This window comes from Miscanthus floridulus, chromosome 7, assembly GCF_019320115.1.
Source record: "Miscanthus floridulus cultivar M001 chromosome 7, ASM1932011v1, whole genome shotgun sequence".
NCBI lineage: Eukaryota > Viridiplantae > Streptophyta > Magnoliopsida > Poales > Poaceae > Miscanthus > Miscanthus floridulus.
Genome location: NC_089586.1, coordinates 46,548,392 through 46,568,785, shown reverse-complemented (window position 1 = coordinate 46,568,785; position 20,394 = coordinate 46,548,392). Strand labels below are relative to the sequence as shown.

The window sequence follows — 20,394 nt, the reverse complement described above, 5'->3', positions numbered from 1 at the left end:
AAGACCCCCCTCCTCAGGGAGCAGGTGCAACAAATTATATTGATGTAGTCCGCCGTCCTAAAATAAATACAAATTTTGTTTTTCAAGAAGTTAAGAAATATAAAAAATAATATCAACATTTATATTTCCAAATAAGATTATTACGAGGCTATATTCCATACTCAATCTAATGATATTTATTTTACATCATGAATATTAATACACTTTTGTATATATATGGTTAAACTTTTAAAAAGTTAACTCCTGGAAAAGCGAGATGTGTATTTGTTTTAGGACAGAGAGAGTAAAACTTAGTATTACATTTTCCGATGAACAAACAAATATCCAGAATAATTTTTCCTATTTTTTTCTATACAAGATGTAACGAGGAAGGATGCAGATTCTGAGAAGATGCATGCATGCAGCCGCAGGGTGGCAAGCAGTCAAAGACAGTTGCCGCTGTAATGCAAATGCCGCCGGAGCAGCAGAATCAGAATTTCTGAGATCAATCAAAGGGCTATCGCCGGCTAAATTTAGACACAGGAGATCCGGGAGAGGCGTGGACAGTGGACTGCCGCGTGCGCCAAGAGACCGAAGCGGTGGCCATGGGGGATGGGAACAAAAGGCAGCAGGGCCGTGACGTGCACGTGCCTCTCCTCCACTCCACGCCTCTGACCGAGCTCCTGCCCTTCCGATTCTCTCTCGCCAACTACCCTCTCAAAACGGCCTTCACTCTCCTGTTTTTATTTTCCATCGTTTCTCTTGTGCCGTATCTGCACTTCTCCTTCCTCCTCTTGACTACACCCTCCCCTCTTGTATCACTGTCACCACCAACAGCAAAACTAACGCACACCAACCCAAGAACAAGAAAAGAGAAAAAAGAAAATAATTGATTGTGTTTTTATCTCTCTTCGTTCGAGGTAAGTGCGCGAGGAGGCAATAATGGTGGCGGTGCAGGCTGCGGCGACGGCGACGGCGACGGCGACGGCGGAGGCGCCGATCCGGGTCGAGGCCAAGGTCGCGGTGGCGCCGGAGGCGGAGGCCGAGGTGGAGGTGGAGGTGAAGGGCGATGCCGCCGCTGCGGCGGGAGAGACGGAGGACTACAAGAGCGACCTGAGGAAGCTGGAGGAGCTCATGTCCAAGCTCAACCCTCGCGCGCAGGAGTTCGTGCCGTCGTCGCGCCGCACGGCTCCAGTCGCCGTGCCGCCGGCGGCAGCGAAGCCGGTGGCGGGAGGAGGGGTGCTCTCCGCCGACGCGCCTGTGTTCGTGTCCGCCGCCGAGTACTACGGCGCTGCCGGCGGGCGCCTGGAGATAGGCCGCGGCGGCCGCGGCGGGGGCAGGGACTCTAGCAGCGACGGATCCAGCAACGGCGGCGGCGGCGGCCACCCACTGAATCGCCGGGTCGGTGAGCTGTGAATTCTGCGTTTTTTTACGGTTCTTTATTCTACGCGTCTCGATTTGGGAGGTTTTGGTGTTTCTTTGACCTTTCCTTTCCTGTGATCGCTGGAGGATTTGGTGATTTGCGTATCCCGATCGTCTGAATTGATGGGGGTGTCGGGACATGCTGATCACTTTCTTCTTCATAGGATTTCGTTTTTGTCGCCTTTCCCTTCTTGTTTTATCTTTTGAAAATCAAGTCTTAAGCACTGAGGCAGGGTTTATAATTTTGTTCTGTTAAGAAGATTTTTCATCTGAATCATTTGCAGAATCATCATATTGCACTATGATATAAAGAACCTCCCCCTGCTAAAGATGACAACTTCATCTTCTTCGTTTATTAAGAAATGATTTGATGGGTGCTAAACTGCTAACCAGATAACATTGATGAATGATCAGTGCTAGTGGTACGACAATTGCCAAGAACTTGATACGTGGATCGATGTGATAGTGATGGGCTACTGTGCTTGATGTCAACAATTCATTTTCGTGGGCCTCCGTTTACCTTTTTAGAATTTCAGAACAAAAAGATGGTGTGATTCTGTGTTTCATTTATTGATTCCGGTGGTAGGACGACAAATTGACTTTGCCCTCCTGATTGATTTCAGAGAAGGAACAGCTTCAACCAGGGGAGGCGAAGGGTGGGAGGCCGGCCCCGACGGGCTGATAGGGAGGACAGTGTGCGGCGGACCGTCTACGTCTCTGACATTGATCAGCATGTGAGCTAACTAAACGCAGTGCCTTTTTGCATTGCCATTCCTGTGTCAATGCTGTTACATTTCTTTCTTCTTGTTTTATAGGTGACTGAGCAGAAGCTCGCTGAAGTGTTTTCTAACTGCGGGCAAGTAAGTTCTATGATTCTTTTGCGGGAAAAAACATGGTGCTAGATTTTTCCTCTTAATTATGTGATGGCTGATGACAGCATCTGGGTGATCTTTGTTATTTGTAACATTATGTCTATTGTTAACCTGTAGGTGGTAGATTGTCGTATCTGTGGTGACCCCCATTCTGTCCTGCGCTTTGCGTTCATCGAGTTTGCTGATGATGGTAACATCCTTGAGACATTATGTTTTCATTTACTGTATTGGTAACAATAAAACAGTGATGGCGAAGTTTCTCTTTCTCTGCAGCTGGTGCAAGAGCAGCACTAACACTTGGGGGAACCATACTTGGCTACTATCCTGTTAGAGTTTTGCCTTCCAAAACAGCAATTCTACCTGTCAACCCTAAATTTCTTCCTCGAGTAAGTCAATGATGACTGATGGCAATGCTTTTATTTAGATCACACCTTGAAATTTGTTTTTTTCATGTATAAAAGTGGAGAACTGTACCAGTATTTCTTTTTCTAAAAAAGGAAATTACACAAATCTTAAAGCAGCCCATTTAATTATTTGCTCTTCTCTTGGGCCCGGCTCATCCAACCCAGCCCGTGTCCAACCCTAACCCAAATCTGGCCGCTCGTTTTTTTCCTCGTTGACGGAGTATGGAAGCAGTTCTCATAAAAGTTTTGCTAACATTAGTTGTAATGCTTTATTTTTACAGACTGAAGATGAGAAAGAAATGGTATCGAGAACTGTATATTGTACTAACATAGATAAGAAGGTATGTAAGCCTTTTTTTTGGTTTGTGTGGTTGCAAACTTAGATTCAGATTACACATAAGATGCTTATCATCAGATTCAGAGATCAACATTGTATTTAATAGTGCTTGTGTAATCTTTTAAAACTGAATTGCAGATCTTCTAACTGTAGTTTTAAATTATAGTGGGTGGTTCCAAATCAAGGCTTAATTTGCTTTAGATTAGTTGTTTCGTTAATGAGCTTTTCCTCCTGTCCTGAAATGATTGGTGAATGCTTAAATTTGATACATATGATTAATAGTGAATATAAAAATGTCTTAAAAAGTTAAAAGTTTGTAGCTTATGGGTTCTGCCCTCTACTTATCTGTAGGTTACAGAGGATGATGTAAAGGGTTTTTTCCAGCAAGCGTGCGGGAAGGTATGCTATAAAACTGTTGGTATAGAGTGTCTGTTCTGGAATATTTATATTCTTTTTTTAAAATGGTTGCCATCTAACACTTTGTCTAGGTTTCTCGGCTGAGACTCCTTGGTGACTATGTACATTCCACATGCATTGCTTTTGTTGAGTTTGCTGAAGTAAGTAAAATAATGTCTTGTACTGATATATTCTGATGGAATTAAGATTTTAATTAATTTTCAAATGTGTATACAATAAGAGGGCCTAGGAGTGAGAGTTATGTGAATTAAGTGAAATAAGGTCTTTAGTGATATATTCTGACTGCAATTAAGATTTCAGTCAACTTTCAAGTACTACTGGTACACAATAATGGGGCCTAGCAGTGAGAATTATGTGAATTAGATTGGTTTCTAATAGCAAAACACCTCTCACCCCTTGGGTTGGATGGCTGTCATATATAGTCACAAAGGACTTAGTACAATTATAATTAGACATCTAGATATATACCATGCTAAAGAATAGCTGAACACCTCTCACCCCTTGGGTTGGGTTACTTTTATATATATATATAGTCACAAAGGACTTTAGTATAATTACAATTAGACCCCTAGATATATACATATCTAACATTTACAAACATTATCAATTGAAAAGGTGCACTCAAAGGACGAGTTTTTTAATGGACATATTTGATTATACCAAAGTCGCGCAGTTACTCTGTGCATTGCTCGCAATTTCGTTATTTTGTGTTCAGTCCAAGTTGGTGTTCCTTTTAGTTATTTTTCATTATATTTCTCTTTGCCTCAATGTTGATCAAGACTTAGTTTATGTTAATTGGAAAAATCCATTCACTGAGACTTGTTAATGTTCCTGAATTAGAAACTTGTTATTATTGCTCTGTCCTAGAAACTTGTAATAATTCCAGATGTTGTGACAATACACACCAATTATATTTTAACTGGTCGAAACAGGACGGTCCTTGGTCCATTTTCTTAAAAAAAACATGCTACTCCATGGAGTAAATGTTTCATTGGCAAAGACTTAAAAATCAGAGTTTTCTGTAGTCCACCAGAACCTACTTTTATAGGTGAAAGAACTACATTTGTTTCAAGTTACTATCCTTCTTAAAGCATTTGGGTAAAGACATGATTAGAGAGGTTTCTAGTCCATCCTTTTGTGCTCTTTCTTTTTTAATTCAGTAAGTATGCCCAAGCAATCATATTGATACATAGTCTAAGCCATTTGTGCCATGATTGGTCGATTTATACATCATCTGTATTCTCGTTTTGCATGCTTCTTTTTTCAGGCTGAAAGTGCAATTATGGCCTTGAACTTCAGTGGTATGGTCCTTGGCTTACTTCCTATCAGGTAAACATTCTGTTAGCAACCCATATTCGTGAATTCATAAAAGAGTGTCATGAAATACCGTGATACCTACTGTAAGGAATGTCCTTGATTGTGCAGGGTGAGCCCTTCCAAGACACCAGTCCGTCCGCGGTCTCCTCGCGTGATGTCCAACTGAGCCCGTTCCAAGCCGCCGTCACCCTTGAGGCTGCCACCAATGGCAAATCATCCCGGGCAGAGCTGCTTCTAGCTATGACCACCCTAGAACCCTTGCTTCGCGGATCAGTGACGCCGTCATCGTCCCGAGAGTGTCCCAGTACCTAAATCAGTCATAGGAAACCAACTTGCTGCTGCTAATGTTCTTCGTTCTGTTAGAGACCCATGCACCATTTCCCTTCTTTTTTTCTCATTCGCTTATGTTAATTATGTATGGATTCGTCTATAACGGCCTTTCTCAGGCATCGGAAGAAGAATGAATAACTCTGGCATTTCTTCTAGCTGTGTGAGAGATTGTACATTTCTTGCTGGTATTTTTTTTCCCCCATTTTGGCTGATACGCATATGCAGTTTATTTCCTGTGACTCCTGTTTCGTTGGCCTGCACTCTGCGTGGATGCATAAAGCATGTGTTTCTGGTGTTTAACATGCTGCCGTTGTTGTGGCTCAAAAGATCGATGGTGGCCTTGTGGGTTTCGGCATGTGTTCCCATGACTGAGCGCAAGTGTTATTGCCTACGACGACTCCTGCATCGTTACCCTTCCTGGATGCAGGAGACATGTGTTTCCGTTGTTAATCGTGCACTGGAGATTGACTGCACGGTGGCCGGTGGCAGCGACGGATCCAGCAACGACGGAGGCCACCCATTGAATCCCGGGGCATTGTTTGTTTCGTCTTCTATTCATTTTTGGGCAGTGTTTCATCTTTTGCTTATGGCTACCAGCCTGCGTGGTATATATATTTTTGAAACAAACACGAAGAATGCACGTATCATTATATTAAAGAAAAAAAGATAACTCATACAATTCCTTTTAAGAATATGACCAGTACAACAAAAATCATCAAAAGGAACAAATGGGCAAAGACCAACTAGCCCCCAAAGTTATGGGCTACTTTCACCGCCCTCGTTGTTTTGCTCTTTTGTCCTTCATTCTCACTCTCGTTTGGAGCTCGCTCTTTCGTCCTTCATACTCACTCTCGTTACTTTCACCCTCGTTGTTTCGCTCTTTCGTCCTTCGTACTCACTCTCGTTTGGAGCTTCGAGCCGCAAAAACTTCATTGGCACCACAACACCACTCACGTCATGGTCTAGCCACTTGACCCCTGTTCGTTTAGGCTTGTTTGGCTTGTAAGCCATGACTGAAAGTACTGTTGGCTGGTTTGGTGTGAGAGAAAAATATTATTCGTTGGCTGATAAGCCATAGCTTATAAGCCAAATACGACCAAGCGAACAGGTTGTGAGCCCATTCATGTCACGTTGTGCATGTGGACATTTACTCGCCTTCCATATTTTTAAACTCATAGTAGGTGCATGCAGTAGTCATCTATTTAAGTTGAGTCAATCTTTAATCAATTTCTTATACAGAACTAATTATTTATTGCACTAACACTTAAATTTATTTGATTTAAGGTTAGGCTAAATCCAATTAATCCAACAAAAATGGTTATATCTCATTACGGGCGCGAAGACTGTACAAGCATAGTAAATTGTACTTTCATCGTAACATATGAACATGTTTGCTATCAGTTTTAATTTGCATAAGAACTGTGCAAGGCTAAGGAACGTGAGACGAAAAAAAAAGCAAAACCAAGCGAGATTTTTTTTTTTTTTTTTGGATAGAGGAGTGTGTCAATCCTATGGTATGGCGTCATGGCTGGTCGTGTCCAAAGCTCAATGGACTTCGGGCGTGGTGTATACTCTGGGCCGCAAAATCAAGGTCCACTTCATCGTGTCGGACCATCCATGGATGACGGCGACGGCGACTTCTCTGGGCTGGACTTGGTTGGTCGGACCCATCAACCCATTCCAGCCCAACGATAAGCCGAGCCCGATCCGTTCGAGAGCGCGAAGGTCCAGTTAGCCAGCCTTCAAGTACCCCCCACAGCGGCACACGAGACACCCACTGGCCACTTCTCTCCCCCCAACAGTCTCTCGCGGTCTCGCCTCCGGTCCGCTTGCCCCTCCTCCAAGCCCCACACCCCACGAGCGAGCTCGCGGCCACCGCCGCCTCCTCCGACCGCGGCCCGCAGGTACGCACCGCCGCTCCTCCCCCTTCCTCTCGCCGCCGCTCGCGTATCCCGCACTCGCGCCAACTCATCCTCCGTCTCCGGTCTCCCGATCGCGGTACCGCAGGCAGTCGCAGCGACACATGGCGCCGTCCAGGCACGCGGAGGAGGGCGGGCAGCTCCAGCTCATGGACGCCGACAGGGTCGAGGACGAGGAGGAGTGCTTCGAGTCCATCGACAAGCGTACGTCGCGCCCTCTCTCCTCCCGTCTCGCCTCCCGCATTACTTGTTCCGCGCGCGCGCGCCTTACTACCAGTAACACCCTGATCGATGCTGCATGCCTGCCTTCCACGGCGGGCGGATCGCTTCCGCCTTCTGCCGTTTCGCTTTTGGGTTGGGAAATTCCGGTCCGAGTTGGTGCGATTTGTGCTTGGTGTTCGGCATTTGTTTGTTTCTGTTGGGTGCCCGTAGTTGGGGTTTTGCGTTCCTTCTAATTCCCCAAAAATCTCGAGTGTTTTGGGAATCAATTAGCGTTGCATCGTGGCGTGAGTTCGTGGGGTTTAGTTTTCCTCACATTTGATCGAAATCCTGCGGCTAGTTCGTTTTCATCAGTGTGTGCTACCGTTGCTTCTGCGTAGATTAATCTGAATTTAGCTTTCATCTGAGTTTATGAGCTCATTCCGTCAAAACGATGAACAAAATACAGTGGGATTCGAAATTAGCTCGTTCTATCCTTGGACTTTTGTGCGAATACTCTTAGCTTTTTTTTTCTAGCAAATTATTATGAAGGTCATTTTGGTGCACTCAGGGTTTTAGGCTTGGGCTCAGATTTTGTTGGGAAACAGTATTCATGTTGTGTTGTATTTTCCATTTGTGTCGTCCAACTCTATTAATCTGAGATCTGAGTTCTCAGCATATATAGTTCCTGCGTTCAAGCTAACCTGTGGTGCATATGCATCTATTTGTCACAGTGATTTCTCAGGGGATAAATGCAGGAGACGTGAAGAAGCTGCAGGATGCAGGGATTTACACTTGCAATGGCCTAATGATGCATACTAAGAAGGTTCTGAACTTTGCATCCCAATACCCAAATCTTTGTTCTGTCTGTCTGATTTTTTTTGCACAGTGCTTAAATTGATATCTTGTTTGTGGCACTTGCATGCTTTGCTTTAATGTGTTCAATATTCTGCACATATGGCTATTGTTCTAATTTATGGACTGTCTTGCAGAACCTTACAGGAATCAAAGGTTTATCTGAAGCAAAAGTTGATAAGATCTGCGAGGCTGCCTGAAAAACTCCTGGTCTGATCCTTTAAGTTGCTTTTGCATACTAAACTTCCATGCAACCAGTTATGTATGATATGGTATCTTGAATCTCTCTTCTTGTTTATTTGTCTCAGAACCAGGGCTTCATGACAGGAACTGATCTCCTTCTTAAGGTAAGAAAATTGCATTTACCAGTTTGGTGTCTGATGAGTGATAACCAATGCTCGACTGCTTGTAATATGTAAACTAACTGACAAAAGTTGATTAGTTATTGAATATGGTTGAGGACTTTTAATTACTTCTCATATGTGTTTTCCTTTAAGGCTGTTTGATTTATTTTGGCTTATTTTGAAGCGGAAGTCTGTTGTTCGGATTACAACTGGGAGCCAGGCACTTGATGAGCTTCTTGGCGGTAATATATCTGAAATCTGTTGTGTGATCAGTCGTGCCATTGCATTAGTCTAATAGATGGACATGTTTAAATCTGAAGGAGGGATTGAAACACTTTGCATCACAGAGGCATTCGGGGAGTTCCGGTACTGCTGATGTTCTTGTTCCTGTTGTTTCCTTTTCTCTGAAGTTCTGCTGCAGGAGCCATATTATGTGTATAGTTGATATTTATGATAAGGGGCCACGCTTGTAATAAATGTATTTAGTCCTAGCTCAGTTATGTATTAGTGCATTTAGGTTGATGATACAACCTTTCTAACCCTCTTGTACCACCTTTTTCTGTTGTTTCATCTTCCAGAGGTATTGCTAGCACTAGCAATTCTTCTTGTAGCTTCTAATCATGCTTTTGCTTTGCTAACTTAACCACATGAATACAATTCCTCACCATTTTCTTGATGTGAAGTGATTCATTAATGATAAGGAAAAAGTCTACCTGACCCCCTCAACTATCATACTTGGTCTATTTCACCCCCTCAACTATGAAACCGTCTGTTTTACCTCCTGAACTATCTAAAACCGTCTGATTTACCCCCTGGGGCGGTTTTCAGCGGCGGTTTTGCTACAGTAACAGCGGGTTTGCTACAGAGACGAAATTTTTACTATAGTTCAAGCATACAATAATTAGCGTACCATAAAAATTTCACCACAATTGGACCATAGAAGCTGCAGCTATGAATTATTCTAATTAATTACAGACAAAAATAGATTTTCCAATTAATCTAAGGCTACAGTAAAAATTTTGTACTAAAGTATACCGTATTATATATTCACTATGTAGATCTACTCATGTGGAGTCCAATAAAATTAGATTTTTCATTTTATGATTTTTCTATGATTTACTATGATTTTTCAAAAATTCATCGGAAATAAATAAGAAAAAGGAAATTCAAAACCATGGGTACTGTAGCAACCGCTGTCACTGTGGCAAACCCGCTGTTAGTGTAGCAAAACCGCCGCTAAAACCGCCCCAGGGGGTAAATCAGACGGTTTTAGATAGTTCAGGGGGTAAAACAGACGGTTTCATAGTTGAGGGGGTGAAGTAGACCAAGTATGATAGTTGAGGGGGTCAGGTAGACTTTTTCCTTAATGATAATGAAATTAAGGTGGGTTATATTTTTTCCTGAAGGGAACAGTATATGAAACAATTTTTTGTTGTATGCTATTGCTGCGACTGGGAGCAATTTGCCATTGTATACAACACACAATCACCCACAAACATCTTACATGCAAATGAAAGAAACCTCTTGAGTATTTACTGAGAATAGTCACAGTGAATGTTGACTTATGATGCACTTTTGTAACTATATTTCTGAGTTCAGTTCTAGATATTAAGTTTGAAATATGTGTCATCTGGTTGTCTTGCAGGTCAGGGAAGACCCAGTTGGCTCATACTCTATGTGTCTCCACTCAGGTTCATCCCCCGTATCAAATTTTGTAGATAGCACGTAGACCATGGAACTATAGAAGCAATAGAATTTGAGGAAACATAGAAACAACATAACTAATAGAATTTGTGGAAACATAGAAGCAACAGAACTACTCTCTTATTTCTGATTGATGAAAATGCAGCTTCCAATCCACATGCATGGGGGGAATGGGAAGGTTGCCTACATTGACACTGAGGGAACATTGTATCTTTGGAATTTCATGAGTAATTTGTCCAGCTTATTCTCCCAAGAGTTTATATTTATTCCTATCATCTTCAAATTGTTTCCTTAATGAAGTTTTCAGCCGACCTGAACGCATTGTGCCAATTGCTGAGAGATTTGGGATGGATGCCAATGCTGTTCTCGACAATGTATGAATTCCATGCATTTAACATTTCTGGTTTCTATTAGCCCATTTCATGACTCAGACCAAATTGGCTGTTTAATTTTTTGTATGTTTCTGGTTAGATCATATATGCTCGTGCATACACCTATGAGCACCAGTACAACTTGCTCCTGGGCCTTGCTGCCAAGATGGCTGAAGAACCTTTCAGGCTTCTGGTAGGCATGGAACTGTGAAGTGCATTGATTTTTGATAATCTCAGTTGTGTTCATGTGGTATTTGTATCGTCCTGGAAACAGATTGTGGATTCTGTGATTGCACTATTTCGTGTTGATTTCAGTGGCAGGGGTGAACTTGCAGAGCGTCAGGTATTCTCGTCAACTCATTTCAATGGCAGTAGGCACCTCGTAGAAATGTTGAAGGGTGCTGTTTTATCTGCTTGTTTATGTGTATCTGCTGTGAAATTGCAGCAAAAGCTAGCACAGATGCTGTCCCGACTTACCAAGATTGCTGAGGAGTTCAATGTTGCAGTGTACATCACCAACCAAGGTGGGCATTGCTATTTAGCCCTATATCTATTCCAAGAGTTACAGATGAATGAATTTCAATTTCTAAGCTGTCTCCTTGTTGTGTTCCAGTGATTGCTGATCCAGGTGGTGGTATGTTCATAACCGATCCAAAGAAACCAGCAGGCGGCCATGTGTTGGCGCATGCTGCCACCATCAGATTGATGCTGAGGAAAGGCAAAGGCGAACAACGTGTCTGCAAGATCTTCGATGCACCTAACCTTCCTGAAGGAGAAGCTATATCCTTTTGCTTTGATAGTCCATGTTTACTGCTTGTGCTAATGATCACCTTACTTTCACAGCTCGATAAAATCTAGCTAAATTGCCTTGCTTACATAGCAAACTCTAGTGATAGTGAACCTTACCTGCAAATATTAATCACTGAATGTTTTAGATGATACAAATTATCAGTGTGATACATGTAACTTGTTTCCCTTGACTAATAGCACGTTTTCCAGGTTACGTCAGGTGGAATCATGGACGCAAAAGACTGATTCAGTTTCCAGCCAGAGTGCTTCTGTCCAAAGATTGTTCATGTTTCTTCAGTGAAGTTCATAGCATACATACATGGGTATACATACCTCGAGAAAAGTTACGGCAGTGTTACTTTGTTTTATCTTTGACATAGAAAAAGTAGGCAAAACTCTATGTTGCTGAGGCCTCCCATTGGGTTATTTTTGCCACGGAATTTGAGATGGAACCAGTTGTATATGTTTTCTTGGCTTCCCAAAAGACTTCTAGGCAGACCAGAGACCATCTACTGTGTTGTTCATGCATGCCAATCAACATGCTTAATACTCCATGCTTGCCTGAATGGCACTGTGCTTCTTTCTTGTTAGTTGTTCATGCATGCCCATCTACATGCTTAATACTCCATACTTGCCTAAATGGCACTGTGCTTTCTAAAGCTCACTCTCTAAATCATCATTTACATAAAAAGCAATTTCTATATCTTTCCACTCTCCATCGATTTTTATATATCTTGTGCACACTCTAGAGAGCTATTTTTGTTTTCTATTTTTGGCTAGCGAGAAAAATCCAGAATACAAGATGGTTATATTTGTATAACTAAATAAAAAAAGTTGTTGGAGGGTATTTTTTTTTTCATCACAATCTCTATTTGTATCTTGGAGTTACTCTAAAGATAGGGAATTAGACTCATTGCCTTACGTTTATAACGAAGATTTGGTTGTGTTTATGAGTTTAGTGTACAAATCATTCTATTCGAGCATTAGCCGTCGGTTGGGCATACCTAAAAACCAAACAAATCAAACTACTAAAAGATAAATCAAGCTGTTTTTTTTTGCCTATATTCATTTTTTTTGTCATACCATATTCACCAATGATTAAACTGGAAACGCTTAGCCATGGGCAGTCCGTCCCATCGGACAGCGGCTCCCAGTCCTGCCTCCCTCCTACGCAAAAAAAAAAAAGAAAAATTCTCCACTCGGACTGGTGTCCTCCTCGGCTGCTCCAAGCCCCTCACTGCACTGCACCTTCGGCCCCGCTGCCACAAGATTCCGTAGCAGGGCTCTCTCTTCTCCCCGTTCCCTCCCAAGCATGAAGCGCCTGCTCCGACATCTCTCTCTCGTGCCCGGCCCTTCCAGTGTTGCTCCTTCCTGCAAGGCACCCGATCCCTTCCCTCGCTACTCCGCGCGCCCGCGCCGCACCACCGTCCAGTGCCATGCCCCCATACACCTCGCCCGTCGCAGAAGGGGAGGTAGGGGAGGCTGTGCCTGTGCCCGAGCAGGCTCGTGCCTGCGCCTGTGCCCTCAGCCTGGGCGTTCGGTTTTAACCGACGGTTCGGTTCGGTTTTTTCGGTTTTCCAAAATTTCGGTTTCTAGAAAATGACCCCGATCGGTTTGCTAAAATTCCAAAAACTGACCAATTTCGGTTCGGTTTTTTAGTTCGGTTAAAACCGAATAAACCGATGTAAGAAAACATCAGACATGATTTAGAACTGACAGCACAGCACAATATATTATTTGAAGACTCAAGACTGTTACAAACTTAACAATTCAATGCTCAAATTAAATATTACAAATTTGTAGTTCATTCTTGATAATAAACCACAGTACTCCATCAGTTTTGATAAACAACAGGAAAAAAACAGGTTCCAGCCAGCAGGACTACCGACTATTCGGTTTCTCGGTTTTTCGGTTCGGTATGGCATAGAAACCGAAGCCGAAACCGAACACCGAACTTCACAGAACTGAAAACCGAAACCGAACCGAAAAACCGAACTACCGACTATTCGGTTCGATTTCGGTTCGGTTCGGTTTTCGGTTTTCGGTGAAAAAGTGCCCAGGGTGGCTGTGCCCCCATCCACCTCGCGTCGTCAACAGGAAGAGGAGCCTGCGCAACTGTAGTTCTCCACCAGGTAGGCTGTAGCCGTCGGCAATGCTGTGTTTTTCAAGTGTTTTCATGCGTTTTCAAATATGTTGCAAGCATCTATTTCAAGTGTGAAAGGATCAAGATGCCCAAGAGGGGGGTGAATTGGGCTAATTCTAAATTTTCTTGTAATAATTAAATCATATGGTTAGTCCAATTAACCCCTTGTGCCTAGAAAAGTGTTTCTATTAAACCAACGCACAACAGACTTGCAACCTATGTTCCAAACTTACTCTAGCATGATAATTCTATGAAAGTAAAGACAAGTATTGAATTCTCAAAGTAAATGCTCAAAGTAAATGCACAAAGTAAATAGAGAGAGAGGAACGCGGCGATGTTTTGCCGAGCTATCGGAGAGTCGCCACTCCCCACTAGTCCTCGTTGGAGCACCTGCGCAAGGGTGTAGCTCCCCCTTGATCCGTGCAAGGATCAAGTGCTCTATACGGGTTGATTCTTCGACACTCTGTCGCGGCGACTCACCCAAAGCCGCTCACAACTTGAGTTGGATCACCCACAAGCTTCGTCGGGTGATCACCAAGCTCCCAATCACCACCAAGCCGTCTAGGTGATGGTGATCACCAAGAGTAACAAGCACGAACTCTCACTTGACCACGCAAAGCCTAATGAGAAGATGGATGCACATTTTGCTACTCTTGATTCACTAATGAGGCTACTCTATTGGATTCTCAAATCTCAATCACCTCACTAGGACCTTGCTCTTCTTGGCACTCACAAACATGTTTCTCAGCTGTTGGAATGAGCAAAAGTAACTCCACACACGAGTGGAGCTTCTATTTATAAGGCAGCCTGAAAAACGAACTGTTATGAGCTTCTGCGGGGTGACCGGACGCTCCGGTCATGTTGACCGGACGCTCTGGTCAGTTCAACCCGCATTTTAGTGTTTAAGTATTGATCGGACGCTGGCAGGGTCCGGTCACCACTGACCGGACGCGTTCGGTCGCATTAAACCCTCACTAGATGCTTACCGTACTCGACCGGACGCTGAACCCCCAGGGTTCGGTCAGCATGACCGGACACGTCCGGTCACAGATTCCCTTCTTTGAAACCTTACTGGAGTCGACCGGACGCTGGACATCAGCGTCCGGTCATTTGACCTCTCTAGCGTCCGGTCGCACCGAACGCAATCTTTTGATCAAATGAACTGACCGGACGCTGATGTCCAGCGTCCGGTCGACTCCAGTAAGGTTCCAAAGAAGGGAATCTGCGACCGGACGCGTCCAGTCAGTGCTGACCGAACCCTGGGGGTTCAGCGTCCGGTCGAGTACAGTAAGCATCCAGTGAGGGTTTAATGCGACCAGACGCGTCCGGTCAGTGGTGACCGGACCCTGCCAGCGTCCGGTCAATACTTAAACACTAAAATGCGGGTTGAATTGACTGGAGCGGCCTGTGATGCTGCTGGTACGTCTATCATAGGATCTGAAGAGGCGACAGACGAAGGGAGCCTCTGAGTAGTCACGGCGACAGGGGCTGCTATAGAAGGACCGGCGGTATGCATATGTGGAGATGTAGGCATGCCGGTCAACTTGCTGAAGGATGCTCCAAGACTCCTGGAGACTGACGTGTCAGGCACAAATAGCGAGGATGACTGATCCGGTGAGAAGCCCGTATAATATGGTGTGAACTGCGGGGCTACCACTGGTGAGGACAACCACTGGGACACCTGAACTATGGGTGAAGCAAACAGAGCTGGAGGCTGTCCCTGACTCTGAAGCCCACTGGGCTGTACTGCTGGAATCGTCGTAGTGGTGGTAGGCTGAGCAAGCTGGGGCGAAAACTATGGCTGTGGAGCCCCAAGTGCTGTTACTACATGCTGCATAAATCCCATAAGCTGCTGCTGCATGAGTAACTGCTGCTGCTGCTACTGAAGGACCTGCTGCTGCCGCTGGAACTAGTCCTAATGAGCCTGAAACTGTGCAAAGTTGGCAGCTATCTCCTAAGCCTGTCGTGCCTGATCCTGCTACATCCGCTCAAGAATAGCAATCAAGGTGGGGTCCATCTACGGTGCAGGTGGAGCCGAGCTAGAACTACCGGCCTCTGCATCATGTCTGCGTGGAGGCATATGAGGAATCGGTAGATAGTCATCATCCGAACTGTCACTAGACTCTGTCACCTCCTGCTGTGCCTCAAGCTGCTCCTCCTCAGTAGCGGCTATGCCTCTAATGATCTCGTCCTGCTAAGCTGCTGACTCTAGAACATCTGGACGATGGCTGGGCTGAGTGGGTGCCTGTGGTGTGTTGTGCCTGATCCTCTGTGCCATGTTATAAGCTGGAAACTCTATGGTGGCACCTTTGTACTCGGCAACTGTTAACACTGGATTTTGGTCGATTCTGGAGGATGACAGGTGGACCCGCATGCGAGAAGAAGGGTATTCGGCAAACAAAACAAGCGGTCGGCTAAATGCTTGTGCGGTCGGTTACTCTAGAAGGCGGTGACTCCATTCGGGAAAGCAAAAGATGGCAGGCGAGGCCGATCGAAAAGATAAAAGTTGTAATAATAAAGGACTCTAAGAGTTTAGGGTAAGGAATCGTAAGTTTCCAAGTTTGTTTGAAAGTTCCTTTGTAAATCGTAGTCTTCTAGGACTCGTGTTTTGTCTAGGGTATAAATATTGACCCTCAACCATTGTAATAGGGGTTCACAACCAAATCAATACAACCGGCCTCGTGCCAACTTTCGAGTCCTTTTGTCGTGTCGTCGAGTTCTTCGAGAGGAGTCATCGATCCGTCGACCTCCGTAAGTTCCGACAACCTTGTTATCATGTCTAGTATCATGCGGTGGATTTAGACGTGATGCAAGTAGTCTTGTTTGTTTTCAATGATCGTGCGGCGGATCTTTGCTTGACAATCAAGAAGTCTTTGCTTATGCTTTGTTTGTGAGTAGATACCGTGCGGCAGGCGTTTGCTCAATATGCTTAGTGAAAGCAAGACAGTTATCGGCTCTATTAGATACGGCAAAATCTAAATAGATTCATTAAGTTATCCTGTGTTGCATGTTTTAAATATTTTATATATTCGTAACACACTTCTGCCCAATCTAGATTGATATTGTTCGGCCCTCTCTTGTGGTTTTATTCATGCTTTAATGATCATTGCTTTCATATTACCTTTGCAAATGAATAACATGCTCATAATGGCTGAATTGTTTTAATCTAGATTGTCACATGTCGTGGGTTCATGCATGTTAATTACGTTTAAGCTTTGACGAAACTAGGTGTCGTGCGGCAGATGCAGGTTTTAGATTAGTTTAATCGTGTTTATTTGGACGTTCCTTCTTCATGGACCCCAACTCGGCTGGACTGCTGAGCTTGGTTATGCATTAACTCATAATTAATTTCACTTGTTAAAACATGTCTTCCCATGAGCATGCATTCGGCAAACGGATCTTTACGTGTGTTCATCTTACGATTAGCCGAATGGATTATAAACTTGTTGGCAGACAGCTTCCTATAGCTGTATGTCGTTGTAAGTGGCTTCAGGGCCGTATACATGGAACTGTCTGGTCTCACCCGACATGTTCCGGTTTGATGTTTAATTGTTTTATCCCTTGTTAGTTTTTTTCAGGTCAAACTGACTGGCACGTTTCCGGATCACGAAGCACGCGGGCACCCGATTGAAGCTACGCTTTTCGGCTTACTGTGTGTGAGGCACAGTGCGTCACATTTTGTGTCAATAGCAACCATCTCTGGGGTCCTAACCTGCACAGCCTTAAGCATCAAGAAAGTGATCCAATATGCATACGGAAGCTGCCTGTGACCCTTGAAGCCCTCAGCTATAGTATCCTCCATCTCTGATAGAAGAAGGTCCCAAATGTCAAACACGGTCTGCTGCATCAGGGCATTAAGGAGCCAGAGCTGTAGGTGAGTCAGACCCTCTCTGTATCCCAACCTGGGAAGTAGTGTCCTCCTAATGATAGCCTCTAGCACTCGAGCTATAGGAGTAAGGTCACTAGGGTTCCTCCTCGATCCCTCACCAAAGGGCTCCTTGAAATAATGGCGCACAAGGTATGTAGGGGGCACCAAACCACCATGTGGACACCTGGGAGGCTCCTGCTGTCCATAACATATCTCATGTAACCTGACAGGCTGCTCTTGTAGCCTTAGTATCTCCTTGGCCCTAAAACTCATCACCCTGTAGTCTCTACCATTGAATGCAAAGTGTATGAAGTTATGCTGCGGGTCAACGTAGAGCGAAGCATAAAACTGCCGAACCCAAGATGGTACATACAGTCCAGTCCGGCCAATCAGATCTATCAGCCCTGACAAATATGATAAGTAGGGGCGAATATGCTCTCCGACTACTGCCACAATAGACTCTATACTGCATACCCGCTGAGATCTGAACACTGCCCCACTGTTGAGATAAGCATTGTAGAAATCCTCCTGCAGTGGCGTGTAGAAACCCTCTACTGCTCTCTCACCCCTCCTCGGAGGGAACCACACCTCAAACTCAATAAACCTCAGCTGCCGAACCTACCTGGCCGTGGCGGCCCTCAAGTCAAGATGTACCACTAGAGGCAGACCCTGTGGTCTAGGCGGTGGGCGTGAACCCCTACGCTGTGTAGCTGGCCTCGGTGGAACTGTAGCACTGGTACGACCAGAGCGGCGTAGCTAGGGTGCCTGCTCGGTCTCCTCGACCTGCTAGCCCTCCTAAGTCTCCTGAGCTAGCTGAGGCTCTGCTGGTGGGGGTTGCTATTGTGGCTCCTGCTAGGACTCCCCCTAAAGTCGAGGCTCCTCAATAGCTAGTCGATGTCCTGCCATCATGACAGTCCTAGGTGGACCACCATGATGACGCTCAGCCTCCTCAACTGTTGCCCTCTGTGCTGGTGTAAGCTGCTGATCTACAATGACCACACCACTACAAGCACCTCCTCTCTCGGCGCACTCTGTGGCCTCAGCAACTGCTGCTGCTCTCGCTATCTCGACGTCAGGGTACTTGCGCTTCTTAGATGTAACCTACTTCGTCGCCTTGCCTTTAGGTCCTGTAGGCTGGTGAGGCGGGGGCCTCTGATTGTCATCTCCTGGACCACCACCAATGTTCTTGGTGCGAGCCATCTGATCTGACAAGAGAAAAACTGCCGCTGTCAAGATCAACTGTCCACTGACACTTTCGAGGCTTGGCCTCGATCCGTACTCACGAGCTTGGCTCCGAGTTAACTGACAATTGCACCTGTCACCTTGATGGCACCGACTCGCTGCATGATGGAATAGATGGATATACAGGTAAATACGATATGTCTAAAAGATGCGAAACCCTATGAGAGCAAGCAATGTAGGTACGAAATAGAAGCGACTGGCTTGCTACCTGACAAACCGGTGATCCGATGAAAAGAAAAGGAGCGACATCACGCGGGGAACCTTCAGAACCGACTAGGGTTAGGGTGGAGTGGTGAATTGATGGCCCTGGTTGCAATTTAGGTTAATGCAATGAAAACGATCTAGATCAACCGAAGAGGATGCTAGGGCATGGCCTTACCGACGCTGTGAGAGCTTTGCAGTAACTCGGCGGCAAGGGAGCACGGCAGACGCGCGAGAAGTGGACGACGGTGGAGGGCTTGGTGGCGCTCGGTGCTCGAGAGTAGGCGGCGGCGCGTGCGGGCGGCTGGAGACGACGTGGACACACGGGCTCGGCTGCGGCGGCGCTCGGTCGCGGTGGCGCACGGTTGTGCTCGGTGGGGCAATGCGCGGATAAAGAGGCGCGGTGGCATGATGAAGACTAGCGCGAGGAGTTGCGGTGGCGTCGGCTAGGGCATGGCGGCGGCTGGCATGGAGGAGCTACGGCGGTGACGGCGGCTAGGGCACGAACCAGATGGGGCAAAGCGTACGGCCGATTTGGTTAAATAGGATTCCCCGACGCAACAAGAAAGGAAACGGATAAAGAGTCCTAAAGCCGCACGAGATCTACTGACTGGACGTGTCTGGTGGTCCATGACCGGACGCATGTAGGGTCCGGTCAGTTGCCTTCAACGCCATGTAGATCGACAGGACGCTAGAACCCTTCCTGACTGGACGCACAAACGCAGAGTCCGGTCACTCCTTCAGCTTCTGTTCACCTCCTATGAACTGACCGGACGCTGGACTGCAGAGTCCGGTGCAGCGTTTGGTCACTCTTTTCCAGCAAATCTTCAATATTCCTTCGTGCTGCCTATTTCCAATCAAGTCCCAACTTGAATAAGATCCAAATAAACACCAATTGGGACTGATGTGAGTGACCTCTCTCAAACCCTCATATTTTTCAAAATATTTTACCTTAGGCTATAATTTTTTAAGAAAATAGGCAATAAGAGGGCAAATGGAACAAAACAACAAAAACAACATCCATGCATATGCAATACTTGTAAGTAAATCTAGTTGCTTGTCAAGTTTGATCCAAGGTTAAGCTTCTTCACACGCTTTTCGGCGGTTATCTTAACCATGTTAGACAAGCCCTATATGCATTGCTATAAATTAAACATGTTGTATATTACAATGAATGCAATGGACAACACAAGCTCAATTTTTAGTGAAGTTACTAAAATCAAGTACATTGAGCTCATTCCGTAATCTACAAAATGTATCCTCATCTAGCGATTTAGTGAAGATATCCACTAATTGATCTTCGGTTCTTACACCTTCTAGTGATATATCATTTTTAGCAACATGATCTCTTAGAAAGTGATGGCGGATATCTATGTGCTTGGTGCGAGAGTGTTGAACCAGATTATTTGTAAGTTTTACCGCACTTTCATTGTCGCACAAAAGAGGTACCTTTTCTAGAACTACACCATAGTCTAGCAAAGTTTGTTTCATGTATAAAATTTGTGCACAACAAGCACCCGCGGCAATGTATTCCGCTTCGGCGGTGGACAAAGCCACACTATTTTGTTTCTTAGAGGACCAAGACACAAGTGATCTACCAAGCAAATGGCACCCTCCAGATGCGCTCTTTCTATCAACTTTGCAACCGGCATAATCCAAATCGGAATAGCCAACTAGTTCAA

General features: G+C 45.1%; 1 protein-coding gene and 1 pseudogene across 1 annotated transcript; both read left to right on the top strand.

The window, feature by feature from the left end:
- The first annotated feature begins 632 nt into the window (after positions 1-632).
- On the top strand, positions 633-5,233 carry LOC136466953 (polyadenylate-binding protein-interacting protein 8-like). Its single transcript, XM_066465491.1, has 10 exons — positions 633-1,380; positions 2,025-2,135; positions 2,217-2,261; positions 2,391-2,463; positions 2,547-2,659; positions 2,959-3,018; positions 3,366-3,413; positions 3,503-3,571; positions 4,699-4,760; positions 4,857-5,233. The coding sequence occupies exons 1-10, from the start codon at positions 922-924 to the stop codon at positions 4,912-4,914; spliced, it is 1,098 nt and encodes a 365-aa protein (XP_066321588.1). The 5' UTR covers positions 633-921; the 3' UTR covers positions 4,915-5,233.
- Positions 5,234-6,858: 1,625 nt separating this feature from the next.
- LOC136463162 (meiotic recombination protein DMC1 homolog B-like) lies at positions 6,859-11,836 on the top strand (annotated as a pseudogene).
- The last annotated feature ends 8,558 nt before the right edge of the window (positions 11,837-20,394 follow it).